The sequence below is a fragment of the Scyliorhinus torazame genome, chromosome 27, assembly GCF_047496885.1.
Source record: "Scyliorhinus torazame isolate Kashiwa2021f chromosome 27, sScyTor2.1, whole genome shotgun sequence".
NCBI classification, from domain to species: Eukaryota; Metazoa; Chordata; class Chondrichthyes; order Carcharhiniformes; family Scyliorhinidae; genus Scyliorhinus; species Scyliorhinus torazame.
In genome coordinates, this window is record NC_092733.1 from 1,578,045 (window position 1) to 1,592,045 (window position 14,001).

Here is a 14,001-nt window from a genome sequence, read left to right on the forward strand (position 1 = left end):
CAGCAGGAATCTAACTTTGGGGGCAGCAGATAAGGGGACAACTATGAGAAGGGGGATGGTCAATGCAGGACTGACGGTGTTGTATCTAAATGCGCGCAGTATATGAAACAAGGTAAATGAGCTTGTGGCGCACATTGACATTGGCGGTTACGATGTTGTGGGCATCACAGAGACGTGGCTGCAAGGGGATCGATGTGACCTAAATATACAAGGATGTGTCCTATCGAAAGGACAGGCAGGAAAAAAAATGGGCAGAGGGTGCAGGGCTGCCCAGTTAGTAAGGAATGAAATTAAATCAATAGCAAGAAGCGATATAGGATCGGGAGGCATAGAATCTCTGTGGGTAGAGTTGAGGAATCACAAAGGTAAAAAGACCCTGATGAAAGTTTTGTCCAGGCCCCCTAGCAGTAGTCAGGATGTGGGGCAGAAAATAAATCAGGAGATACAAAAGGCATATAAAAAAGGCAATATTACAATAATCATGGGGGACTTCAATATGCAGGTGGACTGAGAAAATCAGGTTGGTAGCACATCCCAAGAAAAGAAAAGGACTTTGTGGAAAGTCTAAGATTTTGTTTGGAGCAGCTTGTGACAGAGCCTACTAGGGAACAGGCAATTCTGGATTTAGTGATGTGTACTGAAGCAGACTTGATTAGGGAACTTAAGGTGAAGAAACCCTTAGGGAGCAGTGACCACGATATGATAGAATTTACCCTGCAGTCTGAGAGGGAGAAGCTGCAATCAGATGTAACGGTATTACAATTAAATGAAGGTAACTACTGTAGGGAAATAGTTAAAATCCAAGTTTTAAAACTCTTGTAACTGCAGTTGAACTACAAGTTGTTCAGTAGTTTTTGAAGTGTACCAACTAGAATTTTGCAATAAAACTCAAGTCTCTCGCTACCACTGGACCTTCAACTCTTATTTGAAAAATAAGAGATCCTACACTACAAAGACATGAGGGAGGAGCTGGATTCAGATGTAACGGTATTACAATTAAATAAAGGTAACTACAAAGACATGAGGGAGGAACTGGCCAGAGTTGATTGGAAAAGGAGCCTAGCAGGGAAGGCAGTGGAACAGCAATGGCAGGAGTTTTTGGAGGTTATTCGGGAGGCACAACAGAAATTCATCCCAAGGATAAGGAAACATGCTATTGGGAGGACAAGGCATCCATGGCTGAGGAGGGAAGTCAAGGACAGTGTAAAAGCAAAAGAAAAAGCATACAAAGTGGCAAGGATTAGTGGGAAGCCAGAGGATTGGGAAACCTTTAAAAGCAAGCAGAGGACAACTAAAAAAAGCAATAAGGGGGAGAAGATGAGTGTAAGTTAGCTCATAATATAAAAAATTGAAGAGTCCTTTTCAATATATAAAAAGGCAAGAGGGGCAAGAATTAATATCGGACAATTGGAAAATGAGGCTGGAGAAGTAGTAATAGGAAACAAGAAATGGCAGAGGAATGGAATAGTTACTTTGCATCAGTCTTCATGGTGGAAGACACCAGTGCGATGAAGACACACATGCTCTCCTCTGGTCCAGTAGCCTAAGCTCAGGTGAGCAACAAAATTATCCTATCCGAACAAAAATGCAAACACTTGTAGGAGAGACAATGTTAGAACACATCCATGATGGCGCAGACTAAATAGTGCATCTTGGAAGGGTCAAGTTTACACTGCCAGCCTTTTCTCAGTCCAGACTTGCATACAGTAAATGCTGAGCCCTAAAGAGGACCTACCTGAACAATTCTCTTTTTCTTTACTTCCACAGGAGGTTGGTGGGGGAATAGTTTTTCCAGAGCAGACAGTGCAGCATGCGCTTTAGCTACTTTCTTATTGGAGCCTGACCCAGTGAATTTCTGCCCATCAACTTCAACCTGAGGAAAATAAAATCTTGCTTTATTTCAGAAATAAGCCAGATTTAAAATATCCTCAGCAACATTTGACACATTCCAAAAGAAAAATGTGATCCTTAAAGCCAATCCATACCTCCATAACAAACCGTTTGTCATGGCTACCACCAGTCTCGGATATTAATTCATACTTCAGTCCCCTTCGCTTCTCATTCAGCTCCATAACTGGATTTTTCCCCTGTTTGGTTAAAATTGGACCTTGCTGCCGTGTATTCTGAATGGAAGAAACAGGAGTCGGCTCAGTCAAGTTAATCATCTCTCGTGAGTCCCACTCCTCATCACTGTACAAATTAGCGAATTCACTGCCCAAAGTGATCCCTACCACTACTGAAAACCGTATTGTAAGGTTTTATTCAAACTGCCGATTGAAAGCTCTTGCCAGACAGGGTACAGTACCTCAGCCTCTGGAGTTACAGCTACTGGCTTTACAGTCACTGCTGCAGGAGCTGGAGCAACGGGCTTGGGTTCTATCTTAACGACAGCCTCTTCAACTTTCTCAGCTTCCACTCCAGTTGGGAGTCCCTTATCCTGCAAAACCTGCCAGAAAAAAATAGAGTTAGTTTATAGTTCTGAACGGAACAAGTGGAAAAATGGCAAGCATCATCTCAAGTAATTGTACTTTTTGCCAAAACAAGAACAGCACATTTATTTGATCTGTAGAAGGGTCATTTGGATTCTCTCTCCACAGATGCTGCCCAGACTGCTTAGTTTATCCAGCATTTCCTGCTTTACTTTCAGGTCTCCTGCATTTGCATTCCAACAGTTTTAACCGATCAAATGTACCGTAGCAGATTCTGCTCACCAGTAAGGCAAAAACAAATTGGCGGCTGTGGTGAGACAATCGTTTAGAGATATCAATTTAGCAAAGTGAGACATTGCTATCGTCGGACTACAGTTGAAACTCAATATTAATGCAAACTCAAATTGATTTTTTAATGGTTTAAAGATCTCAATTCAGTTGCAACATGCATTTCACCCGTCACTACCTGGAGGACGAATTCTGGATTGCATTGTGAATCGTGTGGCCAGATACAAATCATGAAACATTCCAGTTGACTTCACAAACTGTGACTTGAATTTGAGCTGAAATTCTCATTAACGTGGTCTGGAACCTTTATCAAAAACCCAGGCATTCGATGCAAATTGAAGAGCCAATTATACAACATATTTAATACAGAGAAACGTTTCGACATCCTCTACAGAGCACAGAGGAACAAATGAGTCTTTCTGGAGGAAAGTTCCCAATAGGCTTTTTAAAAAGACAGAAAAGAGCTAAGTGTTGAAGGAAATGACAGGAGTACAATTATGGCATCTAAAGGCTCCGCTACTGATCTACTGAGGGAGAAGGACAAAGAGGTAGCAGTGGCTGGGGCAAACAAGCATTTACAGTATAAGATCCATGCCCTATATAAAATATAAAAGTATCATACCTTAACCGCAACATGGAGCTTGGCAGTTTTTTTCGATGGCCCCGATGCTTCATAGCTCTTTCCGTCGACTTCCACAGACATAGTGAATACAGGGGCATGGACAGGACCAGTCTGGGATATTAATTTGTATTGAAGACCAGGTCGCAGTTGGTTTAGTCTCATCAATGCATTCATTGCTTGGGCAGGTTCCACCTTTTCCTCTGCTGCTGTCGGTCACAAACCAAGTTTGAGACATAATCCAAAGTTTATAGACAAATCAAACATTCCTTTTAAAAATGGTTCTTGCAGGTAACGGTCTTAGATTTACCTTCCTTCATAAACTATACTAAGCTTGCTCCATGCCAAGTTGGCTGAACTTGGTCAGTGTGTCGTTAGGGACGATACAATTTACCAAAGCAACTCTTTGGCTTAGGAACAGAAGTGTTCCTGTTAAAGACCAGTATCCAATGCCCAAACCTGAACAATGCAGGTGGATATCAACTAAAGGCAGTCTCAGGGCTTTGCTGCAGTGACCCCATTCTAAGAAAATAGCCTGAAGGCACCAATCCAGCTTACAGGCGAAGGTGGTCACATGAGCACGGTATAGTTGACTGCTGGTATCCATAGAACCATAGCTCAGCTATGGTAGAATCGGGAACGTTTAAAAGGTGAAAAATATTCAAGTTAGCTTAATTGCATAATAAGCAGGGAACAACGATCCATTCTCATTGGAGTTCCATGTAACGGTTGAAAGGCCTCCCGTCAGCTTGACTTCCAGCAGCGCCAGACTCAATCAAATGGAATATGAAGCAACAGGCACATAGCAAAGTCATTATAATTCGGAGTGTGCAGCATCTCAAAGTTGTTTGTTCCTATAAGGGTTGGAGAGCAATCAAAATATTTTCTCTTCAACGTCACAGAATGGTTACAACACAGAGAAGGCCATTTGGCCCATGATGTCTTCATCAGGTCTCTGCATGAGCATGTTACCAAGTGCCATTCTCCTTCCTTCTCCCTGTAAGCTTGCACATGATAATCTCATTTCCTCTTGAATGCCAAGTGAATCTGCCTCCACCAGATTCGAGGGAGGGCATTACAAAAACCAATCACTTGCTATGTAAAACCTTTCTCATACCACTTTTGCTTCTTTTACCAATTACCTTAAATCCGCACCCTCTTATGGCTGTCGATCCCGCTGCCAATAGAAATAGTTTCCTCTATCCACTCTGTCAAGGCATCTCATGATTTTGAATATTTATATCAAATCTCTCAGCTTTCTTTTCTCCAAGAAAAAAAAAGTCCCAATTTCTCCAATCTAGCGCCATAACTGAAGTTTCTTAACTCTAAAACCATTCTTGTAAATCTCTTCTGTACTCCCTTGATGCCTTCACATCCAGGACTAGATGCAATACTCCAACTGATGTCCAACTAGTATCTCATAAAAGCTCAACATAACCTCCTTGCTCTTATGCTTTGTGCCCCCACTAATAAGGTTTAATATCTGCTCTCTCAATCTGCCCTACCACCTTTAATATTCTGTGCACACCCAGATCCCTCTGCTCCTGCGCCCACTTTAAGAGTATAGCATCCTTTGCTTCAGTCTCCCTATGCTCTGCCTACCAAAATGTTTCACCTCATTCTGCCACTCATCCGTCAATTTCACCAACTTCTATATCCTTTTGAAGTTCTGCATGTCCTTTTCAGTTTACCATGCTTCCAAGTTTTGTATTGTCTGAAATTTTTTAATTGTTCCCCGTACACCAATTTTAGAATATTAAATACACATCAGGAAAAGTAAGGATCCCAATATCGATCCCTAGGGAACTCCACTACAAACCTTCCTCCAGCCTGAAAAATATTCAACATGTTGCTACTGGACTTTTTTCCATGAGCTCGAACTTTTCTCACTAAGTGGGCTGTGCAGTTCTGTATTAAATGCCTTTTGGAAATCCATGTACTGCCTTCATCAACTCTCTTGGCTACTCCTTGAAATGTATGCTGGCTATCCTTAATTAATCTGCACTTGTCCATGTGAGTATTATATTGGCCTTGAATTATAGTTTCTAGAACTTTCCCCACCACCAAAGTTAAACGGATGGACAGTAATTGTTAGGCTTATCCTTGCACCCTATTTTGAACAGGGGCGTAAGTGTTTGCAATTTTCTAGTCCTCCCCATTCTCACTTCCTTCAATATCATTTAGATGCACCTCAACCAGTCCGGTTGTCTTGTCAACCTACATTACAGATAGCCTATCCAATACCACCACCTCATCAATTTTAAACCTTCCTAGTGACTGAATTTCCACCTTTCACCATGGCCTGCTAGCATCTTCCCTGGTAAAGACAGATGCAAAGTATTCATTTAATACTACAGAAACACCCCCTTCCTCCATGTGTACCCCAATTGGCCCTACTCTGTTTTAGCATCCTGCGACTACTTATGAACAAATACTTTTGAGATTCCCTTTAATGTTAGCTGCCAGTCATTTCATTCATTCATTTCATTTCAGTCTCTTTTCATACTCACTCTTGGCTTCTCTTATTTGCTTTTTAAAAAAAACTTTCCTTCCAAACCTTGTGCATTCAGTCTGGTTCTCAATTGTATTTTCTACCCAACAGCTGCAATAAGCACACTTTTTCTTCTCCATCTAATTTCGACCTCCTTGACATCAGAGAGTCCTGGATTTCTTTGCCCTATCTTTTCCCTTTGAAGGAACAGGCACATAGCAAAGTCATTATAATTCGGAGTGTGCAGCATCTCAAAGTTGTTTGTTCCTATAAGGGTTGGAGAGCAATCAAAATATTTTCAAGACTGTGTACAAGCCATCTCTTCTTTGAAAGTAGCCCATTATTCAGCTACCTTTTTGCCTGCCAAACTTCGGCTCCAATTTAATCTGCCAGATCCGTTCTTGCCCTATTGGCTTTCTTATGCTGGATAGTTCATTGCTTTCTCCATGGTAATCCTAAATCCTATGATACAATAATCACTGTCTCCTAAATGTTCTTCCACTGGCACTTGGTCCACCTCATTCCCAAGAACCGTGTCTGACAGCGCATCCGTTATCATTGGACTGGAAACATACCACTTTAGAAACCTTGGCTCAACATACCCTCGGAACTCTTGACCCTTTACATTACCACTACCCTAGTCTAGATTTGGGTAAAGTCCTGTATTCCAAGTACTCGATCATGTTTGCACTTCTTTATAATTGCCTACAATCTGTTCCTCTACACCCTTGCCATTAGTTGGTGGCTTATAAACTACCCCAAGCAATGGAACTGCTCCATTTTATCATAGAATTTACAGTGCAGAAGGAGGCCATTCGGCCCATCGAGTCTGCACCGGCTCCTGGAAAGAGCACTCCACCCAAGGTCAACACCTCCACCCCACCCCCACAAAACAGTAACCCCACCCAACACTAAGGGCAATTTTGGACACTAAGGGCAATTTATCATGGCCAATCCACCTAACCTGCACATCTTTGGACTGTGGGAGGAAACCGGAGCACCCGGAGGAAACCCACGCACACACGGGGAGGATGTGCAGACTCCGCACAGACAGTGACCCAAGCCGGAGTCGAACCTGGGACCCTGGAGCTGTGAAGCAATTGTGCTATCCACAATGCTACCGTGCTGCCCTTAGCTCTAGCCAAATTGATTCTATTCTTCCCCCCTCTGGGATATACTCTTCTCCGGCATTGCAATGCTCTCCCTAATCAATAATGCTCTCCCTAATCAATAATGCCCCCCCTCCTCCTTCCTAAACACCCTGCATCCAGGATTATATAACACCTAATCCTGCCCCTTCTTGAGGTAGTCACAACATTATAATTCCACATGACAATCTGCACTGAGAACTCACCAATCTTATTTACCATACATTAACATTTTACTTTTTGCTAAAGTTTTCCCATTAGGCCCTCAGCAGGGCTTTAAGACAGAACAAGTATGCCTTATTTCCATATATATCATGCACAGGTTACCTTATACCATAATACAACTTGGTGCAACATCCCAGTGCTTTCTATTAAAGTGAAATTTTCAGTTGCCCATCATGCCTGGGAGGGAGCAGCACCAGTAATCAGTAACTTGCCTTTTTTCTGAGTTTTCTTTTTCTTCTTGATGGGAGACTTGTCCTCACCAGAGTCTTCATCCATGGGCCGTTTTACTGGAGTGCTGAATGCACTTGGAGGAATTTGAACTGAAAAATTCAACAGCATCAAATGTTAACAGGCACGGTAAACAGATCATCAACAAATACTAACAAGTGGCAATAGATTTATATGCACACAGCAAGTTTTCATATTACAGAATACGGAATGGGCCCATTCCCCCATGGTTTATGGTACATCGTACAACATTAAAAAGGTAGCTATTGTGTAGAATTAATCAGGGCTAGCGATTGCCTCGGACAGTTTTGATTGTTTACAGGATTGGAGGGGAATTTCCCAGACTCCTCCCCTTTGATTCTGCCTCTACCCAATCGCCTAACACACAACTGATCCACACGGCTAATTCCAGATGATCAGTTTTGGGTAGGATAGCAAGTGTACACAATATGTGGGATGTGTTATAGATGACTTGAAGGGTAATTTCCTGACAGTCATTGTTCAATTGTTCTGTGCAAATCTCAGATTTGTAAACTGCAGTTTCAATGTAAGTTGGGTATGGTGGAAATCAAGGTTTCAAGTGTGAGTATAGACATTTTTGAAGAAACTGTAACAGAGTACAAAACAAAACTGGAAAGATATGCCATTTTGGATAAATATTATTTGGTTATGGGCCAGGGTTTAGAAAACTCCAAAGTATATCATGGAGTTGTTTATTGATTTTGGTTACGATGAGCACAAGCCTTTCAGCCTTTCAGCTGTTATGCAACAGAGGCCTTAACCACTTTTAATCAAAAACAAGCTTTATTCTACGAATTTAGTTAATATTTTTATAAACGCACAGTATGCATTTTTATCAGCTACAAATATAACTACCCCACATAGCTACAGTACTCTATATATAACCCGTAATAAATTTCCCCTTAAACTGTTCCAATTTAATGACAAGATCCCATAAACCAGAACACCCTTTTCAAAGCTGTGGCCCAGCACCCAGCACTCAAGACCTGGTTTAGATTATGTCCTTTCCAAACCAGTAGGTTTGAATTTCTTCCAGAAAACAATTCTTTCTTTTTAAGTTATCACGTAATCTGGAAACAACTTTTAAAATGCAGAGAGAGAGAGACAGGACAAGACTTCTGTCTGAATCCAGCACCCAAATATCAAAACGAAAGCAAAAAAGGCAAGAGCAACCAAACAAGCCCAACCAAAAGTAAAACACAGAGCCACAGCCCAGCTCCACCCACACAAGCCATGTGATGACAGATCATTTCTTAAAGGGACACTCCCATGACAGGTATAAAACCCAAGAAGAAAAGAAAAAGTGAGAAAATGGGCACAGTGCATTCTGTACAATGTGGTACTATCAGAGAAGAGGTTAGAACCCAGGATCTCATCATGATCTGTGAAATCAACTAGGGCAGGTATCTGGTCACCACCAATTATGTTCCATTTATGATGGTCGAGTAGAAGATGAAAGGAAATTTTAAAAAGGAGACTGAGGTTGTAGCAGAAGGGTCTGGGATATACAGGGTCAATGTGGGATTGAGTACAAATTGCCTGCACATTGATACAAGGCACATGAGCCAGGCCTGGGGTCAGTATGGCGTTGGCGATAGAGATGGGGATAGTGCCATTGTTATGATCCCAGCTGATGTTACGTCTGGATAAGTCAGATCCCTGGGTGGAATCCGGCTTGAAAGATTCTAACTTTTATTTTTTTGTTTAGCAATGTGGAGGGCAGTTACTGAACTGAGCCACAGAAGTTGCTGATGAACGTTTAACAAAAGAATAGAGCATTATTAAATAAGGAAACAGAAAATAGGAGCAGGAGGAGGCCATTCAGCCCTATGAGAGCCTGCCCCGCCATTCATTATGATCATGGCTGATCATCCAACTCAATTGCCTAATCCTGCTTTCTCCCCCATATCCTTTGATCCCCTTCGCCCGAAGTGCTGTATCTAACTGCTTCTTGAAAACATAGAGTTTTGGCCTCAACTACTTCCTGTGGTAACGAATTCCACAGGCCGACCACTCTGTGGGTAAAGAAATTACTCCTCATCTCGGTCCTAAATGTAGCCCTGCTGCCTCATGGCGCAGAGGTCCCAGGTTCGATCCCAGCTCTGGGTCACTGCCCGTGTGGAGTTTGCACATTCTCCCCATGTTTGCATGGGTTTCGCCCCCACAACCCAAAGATGTGCAGGGTAGGTGAACTGGCCATGCTAAATTGCCCCTTAATTGGAAAAAATGAATTGGGTACTCTAAATTTATATATTTTTTTTTAAAATTGCAGCAAGACATCACTGCTCCTGTACTCACTACGAATTCCAGAATACCATTTGCCTTCTTTACTGCCTGCTGTACGTGCATGCTTACCTTCAGTGGCTGGTGTACGAGGACACCCAGGTCTTGTTGCACAGTCCCCTCTCCTAATTTATGGCCATTCAAATAATAATCCATCTTGCCATTTTTGCTACAAAAAGAACTATCATACACAAATCCTTCACCTCAATTAAACCTACAACTATACCTTTATAAATATACACAAATTTGGAAGGATAACACAAGTCACAAAATCTATCTTGTACACCTGCATTAGTCCAGTCCATACAAACCAACAGGTGACCTGTGGTGAGACATACGTCACTTTGAAACACTTGCATTAGTAGTCTACATAAACCAACAGGCGACCTGTGGTCAGACACACGTCACTTTGAAACCAAGTGACAGATATCACCGAAAACAACTTCTCTGGATCTCTCTTCAACTCCCCCGAGAAGCTGGTCACACTGAGCCATCTGGTCTCAGATGTTCGGTCTTTTAACTTGGGTTTCCAATCTCCACTTTTGAAGAACTTGCCCTGGAACGTCTTCCCAATTTATGCTTTCACTTGAACATCTTCAAAAGGATCCACCCCTTGGGTTTCAGATTCCTCACCAGATATTCCTCTCCCTTGGATTGCCACATGCATTCAAGCTGCAGCTGCACATGCACGCAGGTATTCAGCTGTACCAACATAAAACTCTGCTTCACAGGGCCATAGTAAGGAGTCACCTTTCTTTAGTTCTCCACTGATCTTCTGTCTTCTCACAAACTCATTTTTTTTCCAAGTTTGCTTCCAGCAGCATCCTCTTTAAACTTAAAGCCTCCCTCTACTCACTCCTGATTTCACTAAACAGGACCGTTTCCAAATTCCTCTGATCTTATCCTTTTCCCTTTTTCTTTAGGACCTGCTCCCCACAGTTCCTTCAGCCAGTGCACTGCTGACAACTTGGTATCTCTCGAAATCCAAACTCACTCAACATTCACTGTTACATTAGAGCAACTCATCAGTTCTTATTTTCCTCGGCAATCTTCTAGTTTGTCCAGTTAGAGACTGGAACCCTTCACTTTAGAGCACAGTCACCAACTGAGCTAAAAACTGCTGTTCTGTCTCTATGGCAACAGCACAGTTAATTCACTTTGCTTTTTAACTTGCTCGAAATTCAAGTGTGGTAAAACCTCATTAAAAATGCAAGTTATACAAACTGCTCCAGACCTGCCGTCTCCACTCAAAAATGTAACGAGACCCAGGCTCCAACCTTTTAAACCCATGAATAAAGAAGATGAATTAAAATTTATTCCTAATACCCACAACAAACCTATTTCTTCTGGGGCCCATAACACCATGCCTGTACCCTTTCCTGCATGTTTGTATATAGTTACAAATAGTTAATAAATATTTTTCTGGATGGCAAGATGTAACTAGTGGGGTGCCACGGGGTTCAGTCCTTGGACCCCAACTATTTACAATCTATATTAACGACTTGGATACAGGGATAGAAGGTTCTATAGTCAAATTTGCAGATGATACAAAAATAGGTGGGACAAATAGTTGCAGTGAGGAAATAAGAACCGTACAAATGGATATTGATAGTTTAGGAGAGTGGGCCAAAATGTGGAGTTTAACGTGGATAAGTGTGAGGTCACCCATTTTGGTCGGAGAAATGGGAAGGCCACTTATCTAAATGGGGAGAGATTTCGGGGTGCTCCGGTGCAGAGGGATCTGGGTGTCCTTGTTCATGAGTCACAGAAAACGAGCATGCAGGTACAGCAAATAAAGAAAGTCCAGAATTATGGGTCATAGTTTGAGGATAAGGGTAAACCTATTAGGACCAAGGTGAGGAGAAATCTCTTCACCCAGCGAGTGGTGAATCTGTGGAATTCGCTACCACAGAAAGTAGTTGAGGCCAAAATTGTACATTGTGTAATTTCAAGACGGAATTAGATATAGCTAAAGGAATCAAATGATATGAGGGAGGAAAGGCGGGATCAGGGTATTGAACGATGATCGACCATGATCATAATGAATGGCGGAGCAGGATCGAAGGGCCAAATGAGCTCCTCTATTTTCTATAAGCTAAAGATGATCTTACCCTATTGGGGCTGGTTAGTGGGCTAAATAGCTGGCTTGTAATGCAGAACAATGCCAGCAGCGCGGGTTCAATTTCCGTACTGGCCTCCCCGAACAGGTGCCGGAATGTGGCGACTAGGGGCTTTTCATAGTAACTTAATTGACGCCTACTTGTGACAATAAGCAATTATTATTATTATTATTACAAGGCAAACCAGCTAGTTAAGACTGTCTTGAGCTGTGTGAGCAACACGGGACAATTCTAGGGTAGAGAATACTACATGGGGCAGAAGCCAACCCTCAGTGCAGCCAGTCAGGGGCAATCCAAGTCAGGGAAAACAATTCCTGAAGTACCCAGCAGAGCAATCCTGCCAGTGCTGCGATGCAAGGCACTCTCACAGGAGAGATCAGTGTCCTGCGACTACAGCCAATACAACAGAAAGGCACACTTTAGCAAACCGTACAAGTCAAAACTCCAGCCCCGCACAGATAGCCAAAGCTACTCCATGAGTTTGAGACTGAAAATCCACAAGAGAGGCAGCGATGTTTCAAAGATTTCGGTTTTTAATTTTGGAATACTGATATCCTGGTAAATGCTTACCCAACAAATGTTACATTAGATTGGAGTACCATAAGGACAGTCCTGTTAGACAAACAACCACAGTTCAAAGGCCTGTGGCTTCAAACAACTGACGGACGGATTTGGGGGGGGGGGAAGAATCTCAAAATCATTGGCATGATCTTGGAACCACTTGGGTATGGCAGTGAACAGATCGATGTACGCCATCCTTTTTTAAAAAAAAGTATTTTTAAGGTTTTGCAGAATTTTTCATAATAAAACAGTAGTAACAATAATACCAAAACAAACTAGAGTGAACATTTAAGTGCAAAAGAATATACAATAACAATTAAATAGACATTACCCCACGCGACTCAGTCTTCCCACACCATCCAATGAAGCACACACACCCTCCCCCCACCACCACCCCCACCTACGGATTGCTGCTGCTGACATTTTAATTTTCCCCGAGAAAGTCGACGAACGGCTGCCACCTCCGAGAGAACTCTAGCGTAGACCCTCTTAAGGCAAACTTTATTTTCTCGAGGCTGAGAAACCCAGCCATGTTGTTAACCCAAGCCTCTACACTCGGTGGCTTAGAGTCCCTCCACATTAATAAAATCTGTCTCCGGGCTACCAGGGAGGTAAAGGCCAAGACGTCGGCCTCTTTCGCCCCCTGAACTCCCGGGTCTTCTGACATTCCAAAAATTGCTATCTTTGGACTCGGCACCACCAGTGTGTTAAGCACCTTGGACATTGCCCTCGCGAACCCTTGCCAGGCGAAGCCTTGCCAGACTCTCGAAGCTTCGGGCATGCCCAAAACCTGCGGACATGTTTTGCAGGGCTGCCCTTGCACCTCATACAACTGTCTTCTACCCCCAAAAACTTGCTCATTCTCACTGCCGTCATGTGCGCCCGGTGGACCACCTTAAATTGAATTAGACTGAGCCTGGCACATGATGAGGAGGAATTAACCCTGCCCAGGACCTCTGCCCACAGACCCGCTTCCAACTCCTCACCTAGCTCCTCCTCCCACTTGCCCTTGAGCTCCTCTATCGGGGTTTCCTCTACCTCCTGTAGTTCCTGGTGTAGCCATGTAAAATGGCTGCGTTCCGATTAATCTGGCCAAAACAGAGTTTAAAACGGCTAACCCGAAAGGCTACTGGGAAAAGTAGCCAAGAAGACACAAGCAGGCAGCTGCAGACAGTTTTGCATATTCGGTTCTGGGAAGGTAGCCCAGATCGATACACAGGGCTATCAACAGCCCAACAACCCAGGTATTCACAGTTGCATTCAGGACTGTTTGCAACCAATCTATTCAGACATCCACAGTTTAATCGGCTATCCCCGGGAACAATTGCAACATATTAGCAATTGAATACCGGGCCAGACCTGTCGGCGCCTGCAGTGGCCGAAACAAAGACAGGTGAGCGACCACCCCCCGATCGAGGAATCGCCTCACCATTGGACTACATTGACCCCAGAGATTGGGGACAGAATCCAATCACTTGGGACTCAGGGTCAAGGGCCGCCCCGGGAGGCGGGAAGCCCCTGGGCCCTATAAAAGTGAAGGTCCAAGTTCAGATCGCTCTCTCTCATCTTCGCCTGCTCGAGACCTTCG

The 14,001-nt window shown here is 43.1% G+C and overlaps 1 protein-coding gene across 5 annotated transcripts in view; it reads right to left on the reverse strand.

The window, feature by feature from the left end:
• Positions 1 to 14,001, reverse strand: part of ilf3b (interleukin enhancer binding factor 3b) — an 85,620-nt gene that overhangs the window by 32,000 nt on the left and 39,619 nt on the right. For 4 of the 5 annotated variants that reach the window (XM_072490760.1, XM_072490758.1, XM_072490762.1 and 1 more), the window contains exons 12-16: positions 7,413 to 7,520; positions 3,340 to 3,545; positions 2,306 to 2,446; positions 1,986 to 2,123; positions 1,736 to 1,873 (exon numbers count right to left, since the gene is read on the reverse strand). In XM_072490760.1, the coding sequence (XP_072346861.1) occupies positions 1,736 to 1,873; positions 1,986 to 2,123; positions 2,306 to 2,446; positions 3,340 to 3,545; positions 7,413 to 7,520 (731 nt within the window). The remainder of the gene's footprint in view (positions 1 to 1,735; positions 1,874 to 1,985; positions 2,124 to 2,305; positions 2,447 to 3,339; positions 3,546 to 7,412; positions 7,521 to 14,001) is intronic. The other variant, XM_072490759.1, reaches the window with a different exon arrangement.